General features: G+C 44.7%; 1 protein-coding gene across 1 annotated transcript; it reads left to right on the forward strand.

The window, feature by feature from the left end:
• Positions 1-574: 574 nt before the first annotated feature.
• Positions 575-20247, forward strand: slc7a14a (solute carrier family 7 member 14a; the record flags this gene model as incomplete). Its single annotated transcript, XM_080750662.1, has 9 exons — positions 575-878; positions 4462-4698; positions 7291-7508; positions 8137-8283; positions 13659-13867; positions 15012-15159; positions 17293-17788; positions 18643-18879; positions 19940-20247. 9 exons carry the CDS (start codon positions 575-577, stop codon positions 20245-20247), a joined length of 2304 nt encoding a protein of 767 aa, XP_080606788.1.
• Between the last annotated feature and the right edge of the window lie 1050 nt (positions 20248-21297).

A 21297-nucleotide genomic window follows, 5' to 3' on the forward strand; every position in this document is an offset into this window, starting at 1 on the left:
CACCTCTAATGAGCTTGGTCACTATAGCAACAGGGCTGTAGGGAGAGGGCCATTAATTAGCTGTCTCTCCATTCAGGTACGCCTTGTCTGTGTGGTTGAATCAGTAATAGTCCTCTAGCTGTGTGTGCGTGCGTACACACACACACACGTCGTATGCGCACTCAAAGATTAGCATTGTGTCATAACATTAACTCTTTTCTTTTTCCCACAGATACCCATCTGTCTCACCATGTGGAGGAAAAATAAGACGACCTTCCAATAAACCTGTCTTAAGAGAAAGAGAGAGAGAGATAACAGCGGAAGGGAAGACAAGAGAAACAAAAAAAGAGAGAGAGAGATACCAGGTCTTATCTTCTTCACAAACTCACCCATCCATCGTACGCACAAGGACTGACGAAGGAGCAACACTTTTGATCCACACCTCCTTTATCCTTTAATCCTGCCAGCAACAAAGACAGTAAGATAAAAAGAAAAAGAGGGGGGAATAAAAAAAAGAGCAGTGAAGAAGAGTTCCTTTCGGAAACCCACCGACCTCTTTTGAGAACAGTGACCCTTGGTTTCCCCTCTGGTCACCATGAGCGGTCTGATGGGGAAGCTGCAGCGGGTCCAGTGGGGGGCGGCGTGGCACACCTTCGCCTCCCGCATCCTGCGCACCAAGCCCGTGGAGTCCATGCTGGACTCGGCCGGCCCGGGGGGCACGTCGGTGCACGGCACCAAGCTGGCGCGCGTCCTGTCCACCGTGGACCTGGTGTCGCTGGGCGTGGGCAGCTGCGTGGGCACGGGGATGTATGTGGTGTCCGGGCTGGTCGCCAAGGAGATGGCCGGGCCGGGGGTCATCGTGTCCTTCATCATCGCTGCCGTGGCCTCCATACTGTCAGGTGAGGCTGGAGGGCACACACGCACGCACAAGGGGGGAAAAGTGGGACTGAGTTACTAGGGCCCAAGGTGGTGGGGCCTTAACTATTTTATACTTTAGCTATTGAAAAATAGCAGATATACAAGCTCACAGCGTGGCACCGAGTGCCGCGCTGCGAGCTTGTAGATCTGCTATTTGTGTGCAAATCTTTGAATATATGTATTTTTTAAGCAAACATTTGTAACTCAAATTTTGCTTCTGAGGGTCTCTGGAACAAATATTTTGAGAGGGGAAAGGATTTGAAATATTCAAAGATTTTCACGATTTTTCAAACATAGCAGATCTACTACTGTAGCTCGCAGTGCGGCACTCGGTGCAGTGCGGCACTCGGTGCAGTGCGGCTGTGAGCTTGTATATCTGCTATTTTTCAATATTGTTAAAGCACAAAATAAGGCGTAATAATGCGTTCCCAGTCTAAATGAGTTACACCCCCCCCCCCCCCCCCCCCCCGCCTGTGAAGAACATTCATGGGGGGCACACAGTGAATCCTTGTACCCCTTACTGTAGAATTTGTTGCGACACCCCTGCACACACAAACACGCGCATTCACTAAAGGCATGGACACTAATTGGTCTCTCTCTCACACACATACCCCTAATCTCCTCTCCCAGAGGACACACTGATCCCAGCACAGGGCAGATAACAAGGGTTAAGACGGACCCCTACAGACCAAATCCGAATTTTTGTAAACAAACGAGCAGGGCTGTATTTCCATTCATGTCTTCACAATATAATCATCAACCTGTGGATATTTAGAACTAAATATACATTTCTAATACTCAAAAACAATATCATAAATAGGGTTAATGAATACTGCCCCAATGCTACACTGCTGTGTTATCCATGCGGAAATACATTTTTGGTTGTGGTTATGTGATGATGAAAATGCCCATCAGTCCAGATGTTGGGTTCAGATCTTTCTCATTCATAAAGCTTACAGCAGTTTTAGGTAGGAGAAGGTAAAAGTGTAAATTGGGCAGAACAAAAGTAGGGATCCCCTTGCCCATAACCAGCTGCTCTCCCTCTAGTCTAGACCTAGCCGCAAATTGCAACACTAGATTTTTTTTTAATAATCGGGTGAATCTAGGGTTGCAATACCTCCCATAGGCAGCCAATGCATCAAAACGGTTTTTATTTATTTTTTGCTATCTGATTGTATAAAACTACGTCAAACTCACCAATATTGTGGCTCTATGGAAAGCTTGCATAATCCTCTTTCTATCTGCAAAGTTTTTGTTTCAGAAAAATCCACCTTAAACATGTTATGATTTATTTTCTGTCGAGAAATCCGAGCAGACATGGTTTATTTTCTAAGTTGAACTTCGGAAGCGCTCGTCTTCTATAACGCAACGTCCCGCTGCCTCCTGCATTATGTGACATTTAGAACCAGGTGGTCACTGGACCGTTGAGCGATTTTCCACGAGCGCTTCCAAACTCCAGGACCACATTTCTTGATAGAAACTGGCTCATTACATGTCTATGGTGGATTTTTCTGAAACAAACACTTTGCAGATAGAAAGAGTAAATTCCAAGCTTTCCATAGAGCCGCAATATTGGTGAGGTTGACGTTGTTTGATACAATCAGATAGCAAAAAAAACAAAAAAAAAACATTTTGATGCATTGGCTGCCTATGGGAGGTATTGCAACCCTAGATTCATCCGATTATAAAACAATATAGTGTTGCAATTTGCGGCTAGTCTAGACCATTGTCACAGCATTGTATACTGTAGTGCCTAAAGTCAAACCATTCCCCTCAGCAAAGAGACATATAACATCATAGAACAATTAAGACAGCTTTCACTCGTAGCTGTCATACGGTATAATATTAAAATCCACCTCTAGCAGGGCTTATTTGGGATGTTAGGAAGACAAACGATAAAGAAAACTAGAACAGACTGTTTACCTCTACCCCTCCAGTCCAGCGTGGTGTGGCCCAGTTGCACACACCTGAACTGAGTCAGGCACCAATCATGCTGTCAGCTCCTACTAGGCCAGAGGTCTTCAACAGGGGGTCCGGGACCCCTAGGGGGTCCCCAGAGTTGCTACAGGGGGTCCTCCAAATCTTCTGATAGAAACCTTTTTCTCCTTTTTTATATTAACCACTTGAACCCTAGTGTCCATATTCTAAGAACTTTAGCCAAAAATAGCAAAATGTGCGATAAAAAAAAGATCCATATTGGTGTAACCGGCGCTTAAAACCTTTTCTGTTTTATAACCAACTTGAGGAGCTTCTCTCTCTCTCTCTTGTCCTCACCCTTAGATCCGCCAAAATGAACATTTTGGTGAGGGAGAATATCCAACCCCTTACAAGACCCTTGAGTCTACTGCAGGGGTCTTCAACGTTTTCAGGCCAAGGACCCCTGAGAGAGAGATGAAGCAGGGACCCACACAACCTGTTCATAGATTCCATTGTTTCATTGTTTGACAGCACAATCATCAGTGTATTTTGGATTCATGTCAATTTGTGTTTTCAGATATTTAAACACTTGAGCCGTCATTACCTAATAAATGTACCTTTTACTCTGTACTTAGTCTGGGCTTTTCCCCTCTACACCAAACGTCATTGCTGAAAATAGCAGATATACAAGCTCACAACGCCTCGTGCTGCAAGGCATTGTGAGCTTGTAGATCTGCTATTTTTGGCTACAGTTCTCAGAATATGGCACTCAAGTTGTTAATATAAAAAGGATTGGAAGATTTGGAGGACCCCCTGTAGTAACTCTTGAGGACCCCCTAGGGGTCCCGGACCCCCTGTTGAAGACCCCTGGTCTACTGGATCAAATAGCCAACCAAATGACTACAATTCCTTACTGTATATACTGTACCTCCGGTCAGGCCAGACCTCTTACACCTGGTCTATATTTAGCACCACGTCTAATAACTTACATGCTGACATTAGAAGGGCACAGCCATGATATCACAGGGCAATGAAGCAATAGTTCAATACTATCTTAATAGGACAACCCTCGCTATCGTCTGCCATGACATTCACTTATATTAGGTCTTCTTTAAATTAATGTTGAAAGATATTACCGCTGTGTGTGTGTGTGTGTGTGTGTGTGTGTGTGTGTGTGTGTGTGTGTGTGTGTGTGTGTGTGTGTGTGTGTGTGTGAGTGTGTGTGCGGCCGCGCGCAGTGGTGTAAAGTAACTAATTACATTTACTTAAAGGGGAAGACCACCCATTTTCAATATTGAACTATGTCAGTCTAACGTGATGACATCACACCGTTGTACTTTACAATACAAACCCCAAAATCAATCCTCCAGTTCTAGGCAACACAGAAGAGGGGAAACGTTTTTTAAATTTCCACACAACTCCTCTAAGGTATATTAATGACATAGTTCAATATTGAAAATGGGTGGTCTTCCCCTTTAAGTACTGTACTTAAATACAATTTTGAGGTTTCTGTTGAGTATTTCCAATTTCCAATACTTTTACTTCTACTTGTGTGTGTGTGTAATTTATATTTTACTATTATTATATGCATGTAATTGCATGCATAGTGTACATTTTCATGTGGTGGACTCTCTCTCTGCCCTACAGGAGTGTGTTACGCGGAGTTCGGAGTGCGTGTGCCTAAGACCACAGGTTCAGCCTACACATACAGCTATGTGACGGTGGGGGAGTGCGTGGCGTTCTTCATTGGCTGGAACTTGATTTTGGAGTATCTGATTGGCACGGCCGCGGGGGCGTCGGCCCTGAGCAGCATGGCAGACTCTCTGGCCAATCACACCATTAGCAACTTCATGATTTCACACATCGGGACACTCAACGGCCTGGGTGAGTGTCTGATGGATGTGTGTGTAGGGCTGTCACGATTAGGACATTTTACATGCCGATTAATTGTCACTCAAATAATTGCGATTAACGATTTAATTGTGTTTTTGTCGTGGACAATTACATTTCTGTTTGGCTTTGAAGTTGCACATGGTAGATATGACACACAACCTAAATATACAAAGAAATGACTGACATATTTGACAACTTTACACTTAAAAAAGAACATTGATAGTGTAAATAGCCGATCTACAAGCTCACAGCGCGTCGCGATGCGACGCGTTGTGAGCTTGTAGATCTGCTAGTTCCTCTATTTTTTTACTTTCTTTTAAATATATGAACATTTTTCAACATGGAAACGATTATGACGATTATGAAAAATGATCACGATTATGTCAAATAATTGCGATTAGACGATTATGTAATAATTGTGACAGCCCTATGTGTGTGTGTTTGTGCAGTGGTGGGAAAAGTACACAAATGTTTTACTTTGGTAAAAGTATCGATACTGCAGAAACAAGTTACAAGTAAAAGTCCAGAATGCAAAATGTACTTGAATAAAAGTGCAGAAGTATTGGTATCAAAATATCAAAGTAGAACATACTCAATATGCAGAATGTGCCATTTCACAAGTTTTCAAATGTATAAAATGTATTAAAAAATTAAAATAGTAGATCGTTTATTTTCAAATGGCCGAAATGTATAGGGTTGAAGTGGGTAATGTATGTTTTGTTTGTAAAAATATAATATTTGCCTGAGATTAGAGTAGAAGTAAAAGTACTGAATTTTGGATATTTGGAAATACTCCAGTAAAGTACAAATACCTCAAAACTATACGTAAGTACAGTACCACTGTGTTTGTGTTACTACAGTATACTTTTTTCAGTTTTGGAACTTGTTGGGCTGAGGAGTTTTTGGTCCACATTCTGTTGATGAGGAATTTGGCTTTGGCTCTTGGTGCCTTGAACTCCCATATACTGTAAAATAAAAACAACATTTCAATATACAGTAGTATTATCAACATGGATTCAACAAAACTGTTGAAATCTTGCATCTTCAAAAACTCCTTTTTAGAGAAAGATTTGTAGAATTCTTCCATTCATCCATAAGGTAATTCTTTTGTACATTATTTAGTGGATTGGCTGTGCGCCAAGGTCAAGAACCTTTCATTAAATCTTACAATGAGGCAAGGTCATCTGTTAATTACGGCAATAAATGTGTGACAATTAAGATGCCCTGTAAATGCTTTATAGGACACTGGCTAAACTGAGCGCTATATCAAAAATGAACGTTGAAAGGACAGACGATAAGTATTGTCACAGAAATCGTCTAAAGCCAATCAAAGCGGCTTGGAAATCGTAGTACTTGAGCCAGGGAATTTTCCATCTTTCCTGTTTATCTTGGGGATCCCGTCATGATGGATTGGACATCGTGATCACAGTGATGGCGGCCACACTACCTCGGAAATTGTAACAAGTGTCACTTCACATTTGTCGTGGTTTCCATGACGTGACGGGGAAACCCTGAGGACATGGTTTGTACAGTAACACTATAGCCTCCACTGCGTGCCACTCACTTCTATCTGTTGACCCCGCCCTGTCAGCCTCTTCCTGTTGGCCAGAGACAGTGGGCACGTGACGGGCAGACAGCACGGCCAGCTGTTCGGCACTGTAATGGAAAGTTCATGTTTCCCTTTCCTGCAGGAAAACGGTCAACCTCTCCAACGCAGGCCTGGGAAAGCGTGGATTTTTTAGCACCCATTATGCATATTGTTCCAATCCCACACAAACAATTTGACGTAAAATGGTCAAATCGTAAGAATGCTGTGTCTGTGTGTGTGCATGTTAAGTAATAATATATAATAATATTATTGGAGGACTGTATTTGCGAAGTAAATGGCAAATGGTGCATATATAGCACCATTATCCAAGGCGCTTTACATAGATAGGGCATTGCATTCACCCATGTTCACACACATTCATACTCCGATGGCGGAGAAAACCATGCAAGGCACCAACCTGCTCATCGGGAGAAATTAGGGGTTCAGTGTCTTGCTCAAGGACACTTCGACAGTAACTCTGGGGGAGCCCGGGATTGAACTGGCAACCTTCCGTTTGCCAAGCAGCCACTCTACCCCTGAGCCACTGCCGCCCCACACTTAAGTACATTTGCACATATCTGAAATTCTTCTGCATTTACTTATCCTAACGGGAGCAGTGGATGCCATTGATTAATTAAGTCTTCTTGATCAGGGTCACTTCAGTACAACAGGCAGACCTTCGAAATCCCAAACGGACACTCCTCCCACTCAGCTACAGCCGCCCTAATGTTTACCTATAGACACAAGCAGAGGAATGGGGAGGGATGTAGAAGTGTGTATGAAAGAGATAAAGGCATCAACCTTTATTTTCTTGTTCACATTTTTCCTTTTATCCCTTATGTCAAATGACATTAACGGTAAGCTCTTGAAAACAAATCATTGTGTGTGTGTGTGTGTGTGTGTGTGTGTGTGTGTGTGTGTGTGTGTGTGTGTGTGTGTGTGTGTGTGTGTGTGTGTGTGTGTGTGTGTGTGTGTGTGTGCATGCGTGTGTGTAGGTAAAGGGGAGCAGTCATACCCAGACCTGCTGGCGCTGCTGATAGCCTTGGTGGTGACAGTGATAGTAGCCCTGGGAGTGAAGAATTCTGTGGGCTTCAATAACGTCCTCAACGTCATCAACCTCGTAGTGTGGGTGTTCATGATCATTGCAGGGCTCTTCTTCGTCAAGGGAGAGAACTGGGATGAGGGCAGGTTCCTGCCCTTCGGCTGGTCTGGGGTAAGCCCACGTGAGCACCGTTGTGAACTAACACACCAAAACACACACACACACACACACACACACACACACACACACACACACACACACACACACACACACACACACACACACACACACACACACACACACACACACACACACACACACACACACACACACACACACACACACACAGTTGCAAGTCAAGGACCCAGTTGTGGACACTGACACAGAGATGCACACACACATGCACACGCACAGGGCCATGGATATATCCATATTCAGGCACAGTCACAGGTAACGAAAATATGATGATGATGATGGTGGTGATGATGATATTGTGGGCAGCTGGTCTCTCCCACACATACAGCAATACACACAAACACATTCAGTCCCGCTAAGCTCTTCTCCCTTTGTGTAATGCATTTGAAATTAAATCAAATTTAATTAAAATTCTATTATAATCCCATTTATTTAATTGTAGTGCTTGGCAGCTTTTGCCTCACAGAGCCCAGAAAGATTAGGGATTCTAATTTTCCAGCCGGTAACTATGGTAATAGCACCTAACTGACCCACTGTACCACATATTCAGTCGTATTGTCCCTTTGTGTGAGCCTTTGTTTCTCCTGTTTGCGTTGCTGTCCAGGTGATGCAAGGCGCGGCCACCTGTTTCTATGCCTTCATCGGATTTGACATCATCGCCACGACAGGAGAGGAAGCCAAGAGTCCCCACACCTCCATCCCCTATGCCATCACCGCCTCCCTCATCACCTGCCTCACCGCCTACGTCTCTGTGAGTACAGGCCCACAGCTGGACACACACACACACACACAATGTTGAATGCAGGGACATGCTGGGCCCCTGATTCAGCCCGGGAAAAAGAGTTGGAGAGGCCCTCATTTTTTTTATTTTATATTTCGGCGTTGTCGGGTGGAAACCTTGTATGTCCAAAACTGTTTGTTTTGTATTTATCATTTTAAAAATGATTTAAACTAGTGAAAACAGCCAATCTACAAGCTCACAACGCCTCGCGGTGCGAGGCGTTGTGTGCTTGTAGATCTGCTGTTTTCACTACTTTTGTGCAACGGCCTTGTATGGTGAAGCAGGGCTTTGCTTTGCGAAAAAATGTATACATTTGAAACTTGGAGATACGAGGTTTCTGCCCGACAGTGACGATTTACTTTGTTGGCCACCCAGCCCCCATTTTATTTTAATTTTTTTCCTAATGGCCGGCCTGGACCGGCTGGAAATGAACTGGCCGTTTGTCCCTGGTTGAATGATTGCTGTAGTTTCGGTGTGCTTTGTATGGAGGGGATTGCAGGAAGAAAAATGTTAGTCCTTAGTTAGAAAATATTGTCTCTCTGGCTGCATTATTCTTTTTTTAATATATTTTCAATGCTCAATTGATTTTCTCACTCTGCCATAAAACAGGAGGCATTGGTGCTTTCAGGACCACTTCCTGTTATTGTAACTAATTGAATGCCCCGCCCTTTAATGCAAACCCCATTATACCTGTTGTCATAGGACCCGTTTTGACCATCTGTTTGCCTGTGTCCATTTATGCCCATATATGGAGATATCTGTTATCTGTCTGTCTGTCAGCGTCCATTTTATGTCCATATATGGAGATCACTGCAGATATAGTTCTGGGTCCATTTTATGCCCATATATGCCCATATATGGAGATATCTGTCTATTTGCGTCCATTTCACGCCCATATATGGAGATCTCTGAATCTGTCTGTCTGTGTCCCTTTATGCCCGTATATGGAGATCTTTGTGATTCTGCGTAAATTTTATGCCCATATATGCCATTTGCGTCCATTTTATGCCCATTTATGGAGATCTCTGTATCCGTCTGTCTGTGTGTCTGTCTGTGTCCCTTTATGCCGTATGAGATCTCTGAATCTGTCTGTCTGTGTCCCTTTATCCATTTTATGCCCATATATGGGGGCATTCATTTTATGCCCATATATGGAGAACGCGCGTGCCCGTGGGACGAACGGTTCTCATATGGGGGCATTCATTTTAAGCCCATATATGGAGAACGCGCGTGCCCGTGGGACGAACGGTTCTCGAGATACGCGGATTACCTACATACATACACACTCACAGAGATTTTTTGTTGACTCATGTGGCGTACGTCTGCCCATATATGCCCATATATGGAGATATCTGTCTATTTGCGTCCATTTCACGCCCATATATGGAGATCTCTGAATCTGTCTGTCTGTGTCCCTTTATCCATTTTATGCCCATATATGGGGGCATTCATTTTATGCCCATATATGGAGAACGCGCGTGCCCGTGGGACGGAACGCGCGTGCCCGTGGGACGAACGGTTCTCGGAGATCTCTGAATCTGTCTGTCTGTGTCCCTTTATCCATTTTATGCCCATATATGGGGGCATTCATTTTATGCCCATATATGGAGAACGCGCGTGCCCGTGGGACGGAACGCGCGTGCCCGTGGGACGAACGGTTCTCATATGGGGGCATTCATTTTATGCCCATATGGAGAACGCGCGTGCCCGTGGGACGAACGGTTCTCGAGATACGTGGATTACCTACATACATACACACTCACAGAGATTTTTTGTTGACTCATGTGGCGTACGTGATGTCAGAGCCTTTTATGAAGTGATGTCACAATGAGTCAGAGCTTTCGCCGATTTCCTCAGAAACAGCCTGATGTCAACAATCAACCCCGCATAAGGAGATTCCGAACGTTTCGCGCCGGTTTGGGAAAACCGCGCGTCGGGTCGGGTCGAGACCCGGCACTGCACTCCGTGCCGTGGCCATATATGGGGGCATTAATTTTATGCCCATATATGGAGAACGCGCGTGCCCGTGGGACGGAACGCGCGTGCCCGTGGGACGAACGGTTCTCATATGGGGGCATTCATTTTATGCCCATATGGAGAACGCGCGTGCCCGTGGGACGAACGGTTCTCGAGATACGTGGATTACCTACATACATACACACTCACAGAGATTTTTTGTTGACTCATGTGGCGTACGTGATGTCAGAGCCTTTTATGAAGTGATGTCACAATGAGTCAGAGCTTTCGCCGATTTCCTCAGAAACAGCCTGATGTCAACAATCAACCCCGCATAAGGAGATTCCGAACGTTTCGCGCCGGTTTGGGAAAACCGCGCGTCGGGTCGGGTCGAGACCCGGCACTGCACTCCGTGCCGCGGCGGGGAACGCGCGCGCCGAATCTGAAGCCGGTGGGACGAACGGTTCTCGAGATACGCGGATTACAAACACACACACACACACGCAGAGACTTCTCGCATTTATAGATAGATGTGATAACCAGCTTTAGGCACTCAGTCGCCATCAATTCATGTAAGAGCAGAGATTGGAAGACTCAGCCTGAATGGCAAACCTGCAGAGGAGTGGAAATAATGTCTCAACCACTTAAACCCTACTTGTTTGACGGGAGTCCCTCAAGGCTCTATACTTGTGACCTTTCTGTTTTTGCTGTACACTAAATAGCTTAGCTGAAAATAGCTCATCTACAAGCTTGTATGCTTGTATGTAGTTCGTCTATTTTCTTGTGAATGTTTTCCCCACAATACAGATACACACTAACTTTGTTAGAATCCAAGACAACTATAGCCCAACCATGTGTGTGTGCGCATGCGTGTGTGTGTGTGTGTGTGTGTGTGTGTGTGTGTGTGTGTGCGTGCGTGCGTGCGTGCGTGCGTGCGTGCGTGCGTGCGTGCGTGCGTGTGTGTGTGTGTGTTTAGTATTCTGCTTGCAAACTGCAGCAGATTCCTGTGTGGCACCATCAGCCTGGTTGGTTGGTTGTTGCTATGGTTACCAGATAACACCATCCAATCAGGAGTTAGTTTGAGACTTATTTAGCATGGCCTGGGGCAAAGAAAGAACCCATCGATTGCAATGGAGGGGGTTTGGTTGACATAATGACATTTAACATTAGTGGTTTTCACTGCTACGGTAGCTACTGTAGGAGTTGCTCCATACACTTATTTGAAGAATTCCTTTGGATTGGCACTAATGATGGTAACTAAGTATATTTACCGAAGTACTGTACCTGAGTACAGTTTTGAGGAATTTATACTTTACTTGAGCATTTCCATTTTACTTTCATTTATACTACTCCACTACATCCGAGATGCTAATATTGTACTCTTTTCTGAACTACAAATATGGTACAGCTTAATCAGTAGTTACTTTGTAGATTTACATTAGTAGAGGTTCTCACACCTACGTCACACCGCCGATCCGACCAATATGCCATATATGTGTGTGTGTGTGTGTGTGTGTGTGTGTGTGTGTGTGTGTGCGTGCGTGCGTGCGTGCGTGCGTGCGTGCGTGCGTGCGTGCGTGCGTGCGTGCGTGCGTTTGTGTGTGTGTGTGTGTGTGTGTGTGTGTGTGTGTGTGTGTGTGTGTGTGTGTGTGTGTGTGTGTGTGTGTGTGTGTGTGTGTGTCAGAGTACCCATTGTACATGTCTATGTCGCTTTTGTGCCCATACATCTCTGTATTTGTCTGTCTACTGTACCTGAGGCTGTGTCCCTTTCATGCCCATATATGGAGATCCCTGATGTCATTAGTATAGACCCTGTTTTCTTTGCCCATATATGGGCATATTGGTTGGATCGTTGATTCTGGACAACTGGATATCCATATGCCCATATATGGACATATCGGTCTGATCAGCATTTCTGGGCAGACGCATATCCAAACGACTCGGCGGTGGACACCACACACTCCATCTAGTCCTTGCCGATGCGCACGCCGAGTTTGAAGGTCGGTCGGTCCCATATACTGTATGCACATGACCATATTGTGTATAGCAGCCGCATCTATGGCTCTGGACTACATATGGGTTTTGATTGATTGATTATTTTATTGGACAAAAAATGGAGAACAGTACAAGTATAGTCAATACAATAGAAATATAGTACAGTACAAGGACACGCCGCGAAGCGTTGGCAAATTTAGACAAAGTTTGAATTAAAAAAAATCAATTACCCTTCGTCTAATGCATTTGAAATTTAATTAAAATTCTATTATAATCCAATTTATTTAATTGTAGTGCTTGGCAGCTTTTGCCTCACAGAGCCCAGAAAGAATAGGGATTCTAAAAACAACAACAACACAAGCACAGAACGCCTCGCATGCGAGGCGTTGTGTGCTTGTAGATCTGCTATTTTCACTAGTTTTGTGCGACAGTCTTGTATGATGAAGCAGGGCTTTACTTTACCAAAAAAACATACACTTTTGAAACTGCCTGACTGTGACGATGTCCTTATGCTTGTATTGAATGTGGGTTAAAGGTCAGCTTGCTGTTTTTCCTCTTCCTCCAGTGATGGTTAGTCTTTTTTATTTGCCCCTCTGTCGGTTTATTTGTCTATATAATCTGTTCATCCAAATCCCCCACCGAACACTTATCTTGGTGACAGATGGCCTTGCATGCTTTCACACGTCAGATGCAAAGCATCAGAGACTAGCACATGCACACATGCGTCTCTCTCTCTCACACACACACACACACACACACACACACACACACACACACACACACACACACACACACACACACACACACACACACACACACACACACACACACACACACACACACACACACACACACACACACACACACACACACACACACACACACACACACACACACAAAGAGATAACCATGATGACTCATGCAAAGCGTACGCGCAATGTTATGTCTTTGTGTGTTTGTGGGTCAAGGCTTGAATGGCTTATATAGTAATAGAACAATAATGTTAGACTGTCATGTTCCTCACCCTCCATACCTTGTGTGTGCTACAGATATATGCATGTTTTAATCCATGCATTAGTCCAAGTTTTGGTTACAAAAAATGTTTTTGTTTATTTATGAGATAGCAATCTATTGAAACAGACATGATAATTGCTGATGACTGGATATTGTTGTGAACTTGATATGTCTTTACCAAAATGAAAATACTGATATCAAAATAATATGGAAAGACATTTCCAAATGTAAACAAACAATGGGTCGTTATGGTCATAATTAGATCAAACAGATTGATACACTTTTGTAAATGTAACATCATTGTAAAACTAAAAACTTGTCACGTGTGCATGTGTCAAAATAAATATATGGTATTTTTTTATTATTTCAACTTGTCCCAGGTTTCCATCATCCTGACTCTGATGGTGCCCTACGCTCAAATCGATGAAGACGCCCCTCTGATGGAGATGTTTGCCCTGCACGGCTGTATGTGGGCTAAGTACATCGTGGCGGTCGGCTCCATAGCAGGACTCACCGTCTCTCTGCTAGGGTCCCTGTTCCCCATGCCCAGGGTCATCTACGCCATGGCTGGGGACGGCCTGCTGTTCAAGTGAGCACGCACTGACACAAGTTGAAATTAAACACACAGATCCAACCAGAGCACATGAGCGGAGCGAGGACAATTGCCGCTCCGCGCTCCAGAGGGATCTTGTCTCATTCGCTACTCGCTCTGGTCGGCCACCGCACCGCTCCGCCCCACGCTCCGCCCCACGCTCCGTCGCTCACCTTGATTTGCGCATCTCTCGCTCCACGCTCGATCCGCTCAGGGTTGTCAGTCAGAGTCAGCAGCCATGTCCAAAACACTTTCTCCTTTGCCACAAGCGTTCCCAACACAACTGCCTGTGGTAACGAACCTCGGCTCAATGGAAAGCCGTCTATGTTACAACATACGCCATCTACAGTAAGTTAACTTTGTATGTAGCCTAGGCATTGTATTTTTTAATAAGATGGGCAATATTAAATCCTGTTGATTAATCACCACATTCGAGATTCGTGGCGAGTGTTTTTCATTCAGTCAAATCCGTCTCACTTGCATTTCAAAACATATCCTTTGACTGGCTGATGGTAATATATAACTGAACTGACACAAGGCTATTTATTATTATGAACATAGCCTACTTGAGTGAAATCTTGATCAAGGGAATTCTCTGTCTGCTCTCCTCTCCGCGTTGCCGGGTGCAGTGCACTCTGCACTGTTTTGTTGGAAACATGTGGCGCGCGGCCCCAATAGGATCGGCTAGGAGTAGAGGAGAGTCGGAGAAAAATCCTCGCTCCACCATCGCTCAGACCCTTTTAAACCTTGCTTGCTTGTGCCTAACTATAAAAAAGCCCCGCTCCGCTCCCCACGCCGCTCACATGCTCTGCATCCAACACGCACGCACGCACGCACACACACACACACACGTACACACACACACACACACACACACACACACACACACATGCACATGCACACACACATGCCCCCCTCACTGTCATCGCTGTGGGGTAAGAAACCTTGTATGTCCAAAACCGCACTTTTCAGGAAATGGAAAGAATAACCTGTGTTCAAATGGATCAATACTACATTGGTCCATTGGAACACAGGTCACAAGCTATTCTTTAAATACTTTTGTCCAACCATTATCTCGTGAAATCTCTGTCCGTGTAGTTCAAGTATCTCGAGAACCGTTTTGACCGATTGAAATATGCAGGTTCCTGGCCAAGGTGTCCACCTACACAGAGACCCCCGCTGTGGCCTGTGCGGTGTCGGGCTGTCTGGCCGCTGTGCTGTCTCTGCTGATCAGCCTCAGGGACCTCATAGAGATGATGTCCATAGGAACCTTACTGGCCTACACTCTGGTGAGTATCCATGGATATCGTATTACTGTATACATGTCTGTCAAAAAGTGTTACCTTTCAGGAAATGGGGGGGGGGGGGGGGGGGGGGGGTAGATTCTGGTTTCCAATGGATCCAATGCAGTTATTATTTAGACACAAGCTGTTGTTATTACTAGTCATGGCTTCAATAATTCTAAAACTCACTCGACACACAAGAGAAATAGCTAAAATAGTCCTACAACAATATCTACAAACTCGCAACATGTCACAAGCGCTGTGAGCTTGTACATCGGCTATTTTCGCTACGTTTGCGTGACACTCTTGTACGACAAAGTAGGGCATTCATTTACGAAAAAAACAAAACCTAAAAAGTTTAAAATACAAGGTTTCTAACTGACAGAGACAATATACTGTATCTGATATATATTTATGCCGGGTCACTGAAGGGGCCTGCCTTCTAGAAAACTTGGTTGGCAGGTATGTCATTGTTGTCAGGTGGAAACACTATTATGTCCAAAACTGTCAAATTCTAAAAGAGCAAATCTCAATGGAATGCCTATCTTGTAGAGAAAAATCATAAAAAGTTAAGAGATAAGAGGTTTCTGCCTAACAGCAACGATATACAATATGTATGTGGGCCCCCTGAGTGGACCATCTGCTAGTGCTGAGGAAAGTGGACCACTCACAGTGCACTGCATAGCTGCTCATTTTGTTTAGCACATAGCCATATCCTCATGCAACAGCCACATCCAACCACACATTGTGATTGGCCAAGAGGCATTCTGGTCCATGCCAATAACCACAATACACCAATCACTGGTAAAAGCATCTCTCCGTCATAATGTTTGGACCAGTCCCAGCAGGCGTTAATTTGCCTGTTGCAATGATAAACAATGGAGAAATACAGTATGTGAGGTTGCAGAGGGCTGAGAGAAATGCAATTTAACAAAATGTAATGCTATATAGCAATATTTTTTCACCTTGGCCATGTAGAATGTGAGTCGTGCCATGTGTGTGTTTGTCCGGGGCTATTCTCACACACTGCTGGACCAATCACATTTTTTGTACACGCCTACAATGGGCCAATGAAGTACGTCCATGCATTTGTTTTTCATAACTATGTGTTATTTCTTTTGGAATATTTAACTCAAATGTTATAATGGAAGTCAATGTGATTCAGATTGGCCTGAAACTTTCTCCAAATAAGGAGTCAGGTGTCATAGACTGCCTCATGAAGTCCAAGATCCACATGGGAGCCCCACCGTTATTAGACCCCATCTTGTGCCAAAAAAGATTTTACGACGGTGCTGTTATATTAACTCTGCTATGTTTAATTTGTGCCCATGCTGCAGCACAAAATATCAATAACCATGATAAAGCACTCCCTTCTGTGTCGTATTGCTTAATGATTCACAAAGAGAATCACAAAACAGCATTTCATCAAGACTATAATATAAATAAATTAGCATTACTGTCATTAGGAATTGCCCAGGCCAGCAATATGGTATTCCCTCTGGGATTTACCAACCATCGGGAACGAGCAGTAGCACTTCACCTGGTCGGCTGCTATATTATGCTAATGTCACTGCTGACCAGCAGCCATTATATTATCCCTATAGGCCAGGGGTCTTCAACAGGGGGTCCGGGACCCCTAGGGGGTCCTCAGAGTTACTATAGGGGGTCCTCCAAATCTTTGTGTGGTAGAAACCTTTTTCTTATTTGTTTATAGTAACCACTTGAACCCTATAGTGTCCTTATTCTGAGAGCTTTAGCCAAAAATATCATATAGTATACAAGCTCACAACGCCTCGCAGCGCGCAAGGCGTTGTGAGCTTGTAGATCTGCTATTTTTGGCAAGGAGCTTTGGTATAGAGGGGAAAAAGTGACGACTAATTACAGAGTGAAATGTCAAGTTTATTAAGTATTGACAGTTCAAGTGGTTAAATATCTGAAAACACAAATTGACATGAATCCAAAATACCAAAATACACTGAAAACGTTGAAGACCCCTGCTATAGGCAAACTCACAGAGTGGCACTCATAACTGCGGTGTCAAGCGGGAACTAGAGGGCAACGCTCCGTCAATTCATCTATAGGGAAGACATTTCTTTTGTGTGTGTTAAGTTGCTCTTCAACCAAGATATCACTCTTCAGGTGAGCCTGTGCGTGCTGCTGCTACGGTACCAACCCGAGGGTGACATCCACGGCTTTGTCAACTTCCTGTCTGAGGAGCAGAACAAAAAGAAGAAGGAAGGCATCCTGGCCGAGTGCGAGAAAGACGCCTGCTCACCAACCAGCGAGGCCGACGAGTACGGAGGAGTGCCCACCAACACCTGCGGTGCCAAGAACCTCCCTTCGCTAGGCGACAACGAGATGCTGATCGGCAAGCCCGATAAGACGGCCTACACTGCCAGCCACCCCAACTACGGTACGGTGGACATGACCACTGGCATCGAGGCGGAGGAGTCAGAGACGGGGATGTCACGCCGCCTCAAGAAGCTGATTGGGCCGCGGTACTACACGCTGAGGATCCGACTGGGCCTCCCAGGGAAGATGGACCGGCCCACTCCCGCCACGGGGAAGACAGTCACCGTCTGTGTCCTTCTGCTCTTCATCTTCATCTTCGTTTTCTGCTCCTTCATCATCTTCGGTGAGAAGAGACGAAATGCTAAAGGTTTAAAGTCGGTTTGCATTTTTCAGATGACTCAGCCAATTGCTGTATAGGATATTATCCTTTGCTTTCAGTTAACTTGAAATCATAGGACAAGCCTTCTTGCCGTGGCTAACTTTGCATGTATTTTAGTAAGCGCTTCATGTCTGGGGATGCAAAAGCATTTTCCAGATTTATTTTTAAAATTTTAGCCAATTATTTTCACAGGCCCATTGTGTTGTGTAGACGGACGACAAAGGCGGTTTGTACCACGTTGGATTCGAACCTACAACCTCTGTAGTGGTGGGCACTTGATTTGAGCATCCACACTAATAAGCAATAATGTTCCATAAATATGTTTACTTGTTACCGTGACAGCCTGTAAATGCGGATGGATTGTGATTGGCTGTCAGTGTTCCTATTGTTCATCAAATTGCTCTGAATGTGATCCCAACGATATTGTTCATCCCACTGTCATTACAGTTGTGGAAAGAGTTATACATTATAATATGGTTACAGTTATTGTTCTTGGTGTGGATGGCCTTAACCCGTTAAAACAGGGAAAGCATCTTTTAGCTATATTTTAAACACTTTAATAACATTATTGAATAAAAAAAATTTTTTGCTTTTAAATCTGCTATTTTTGAAAAATCTTGAAAATTGTCATGAAAATGTTGTGAGCACCAAACATACAGCAACATAAGTTTTTCAGAAAACTGTTAGGATTCAGAATACATTTTGTAGAATGGGCCTCGGGTCTAATGGCCTCAACACTCCAGATTTGACTGTGTAATCATTTGATAGTAAAGCACCAGCGAGTGTCAACTGACATAGTGTGATGATGCCTGCCTCAGGAGCCAGCAGCATCGCCGAGGGGACCTGGTGGGCTCTGCTCCTGCTGATCTTCCTCATCATCTTCCTGGCGCTGCTCATCATCATCATCCTGCAGCAGCCAGAGAACCCCAAGAGGCTGCCCTACATGGCGCCGTGCGTGCCCTTCGTGCCGGCCTCCGCCATGCTGGTCAACGTCTACCTCATGCTCAAACTGTCCGCCATCACCTGGATACGGTTCGCCATCTGGTGCCTTGTGGGTAAGGGTCAAACATCGACTCTTGCGTGTTTATTTTTTTTATTTTTTTTGGGTGGACAACTTTAGTTTATGTACGAAAGCTGAAGATAAAGAAAGATAATGTGTCCACTTTAATGGGGAACGTAAGTAAAGGTCCATTACTTAAAGGAGAATGCCGGACTACCCATTTTCTTATATTACTGTGATGTTATTATAACTAGCCCTTACCCGTTCAAAGATATGAGCTCCAAAATGATGTGCAGTGTGTGGGTTATGGGATGTGCACTGTGCATACAGTATATGAGGGATGGAAAGTAACTTTAACTGGTGCTTGCATGATGATAATATGTAGGAGCATCAATGTAAGAAATCCCCCCCCCCCCCCCCCCCCCCCCCCCAGCCCGCCCTCACACCCGCCCACCCGCCTGCGCACACACCCGCCTGCCTGCACACACACACACACACACACACACACACACACACACACACACACACACACACACACACACACACACACACACACACACACAGAGGGAGCTGGTTAAACATGTTGCCTCATGCTAGATGCAGAATAGATGTGCCTCATGCTAGATGCAGAATAGATAGTAGATACACCATAAAAATGCTAATATACAGCATACGATTTGTGAAAGTGACAAACGGGCTTCACAGTTATGTTAGGTGTGTTCATATGCTAATGGTGGTGCGATTTCAGATCAATTGCTCCAGCCAGTGAGGAGAAACGCTGTTTCAGACAGACAGACAGACAGACAGACAGACAGACAGACACTCACTCACTCACTCAGACATTTGCAAAATTATAGTGTAGATATCCCAGAATGAGAAAAGTATCATTTACACATTTTCTTCATCCTGAGTCCAACACAGCTCCGATCGCGAGCGGTGGGGTCGATCAGTAAATCTCTTATTTGTATCGCTCTGCATAATGAACAACAAACACTTGCGCTGTGTTTTGTCGCTTTAACAACTCTGTGTGTGTGTGTGTGTGTGTGTGTGTGTGTGTGTGTGTGTGTGTGTGTGTGTGTGTGTGTGTGTGTGTGTGTGTGTGTGTGTCACTGCAGGTGTGCTCATCTACTTTGGGTATGGCATGTGGAACAGCAAACTGGAGATCACGGCCAGAGAAAATGAGGTGCAAGCCTCCACCTACCAGCGCTACGACCATGGCGTGGACGAGGGCTTCTGCGGCTTCGATGACGACTTCTACCCGCCCACTAATGACCCCTGGGTGGCGCCGGCGGGGTCAGCGCCAGGGTCCGAGCTGGCACCGCCTGCCGAGGGGAAGCCAGAAGGCGACGTGGCGGCATCAAATGGTGGGGCCAGGACCATAGCCAATCACGGCCTCGCTGAGGAGGACCCAATGGATTTCTGAAAGGACTGACTCTGTGTTGCCCTGAATGTACTGTACTGCCTTGTCTGCTGCCTGGGGGGGACAGAGGGGTGTGCCTGGGTGTGAATGTGAATAAAGCATAATTCATGCTTTGTCGGAAAATAAATGATTTAATCCAAAAAGTGCAACGGAGCAACATGGTCGTACGACAAAGTATAAATTAGGCTTAAGTGGTGTGATGTGTGATCGCATACAATGAGTGTGTGCGTGTGTGTGTGTGCATGCATGCGTAAGTACTTCTGACCCTTGGGCTAGATCTTTTCTTGGCATGGTCGTGTTGTTTTTTCACCTATCACTGCCACCCCACTCCAACTCCCACATTTACAGAAACTGTCAAGGTCATGTCTCTTGTTACAATCACTTGTTTTTTTCACTCACCCAGAGTTCCCTCATTGCACAGGGTGAAAGGTTCAGATATGAGTGCATGTGACACTGTATGTAGTACAGTAGGGATGGGACGATACGCGATATTATCGTTTATCGTGATAAAAAGCACTCACGATAATCGTATTGTGGAGATTTAATTTATCGTGATATCGTCCTCCATCATGCACTGGGATGAATTCACCTTTTATCTGCCGAGCTGCATATCCGGTATAATTTAAACCCTCTATAAATGGTAAAAGGTACTTATAATATACGTACTCGATACAGTCTTTTTTTCACTCTATCAAATGTCTTTGCCAAAAAATTGCCGGTCTACAAGCTCACAACGTGTTGTGAGCTTGTAGGTCTGCTATTTTTTGGCAAATGTTCCGCCCAGGATAATGGATTTTGATTATCGCGATAATATCGTAAATGGCGATTTCTTTTGTCACAATAACCGTGATATGAGATTTTCATATCGTCCCATCCCTATTGTACAGTGTGAGCAGTCTACAGCTGTTGATTCCCTGGAAGTCTAAGTGAGGAGGAGAGAGAGTGGTGAGAGACAAGGAGAGATGTTTCACTTTGTGTTTCAACACAGACAGGCAGGAAGCCGATCCCAGGTCATCTTCCTGTTTCTAGGACCTAGGTCTTCTCAGCTCATTT

Source organism: Nannobrachium achirus (assembly GCF_963921795.1).
Source record: "Nannobrachium achirus genome assembly, chromosome: 20".
In the NCBI taxonomy this organism is placed as follows: Eukaryota; Metazoa; Chordata; class Actinopteri; order Myctophiformes; family Myctophidae; genus Nannobrachium; species Nannobrachium achirus.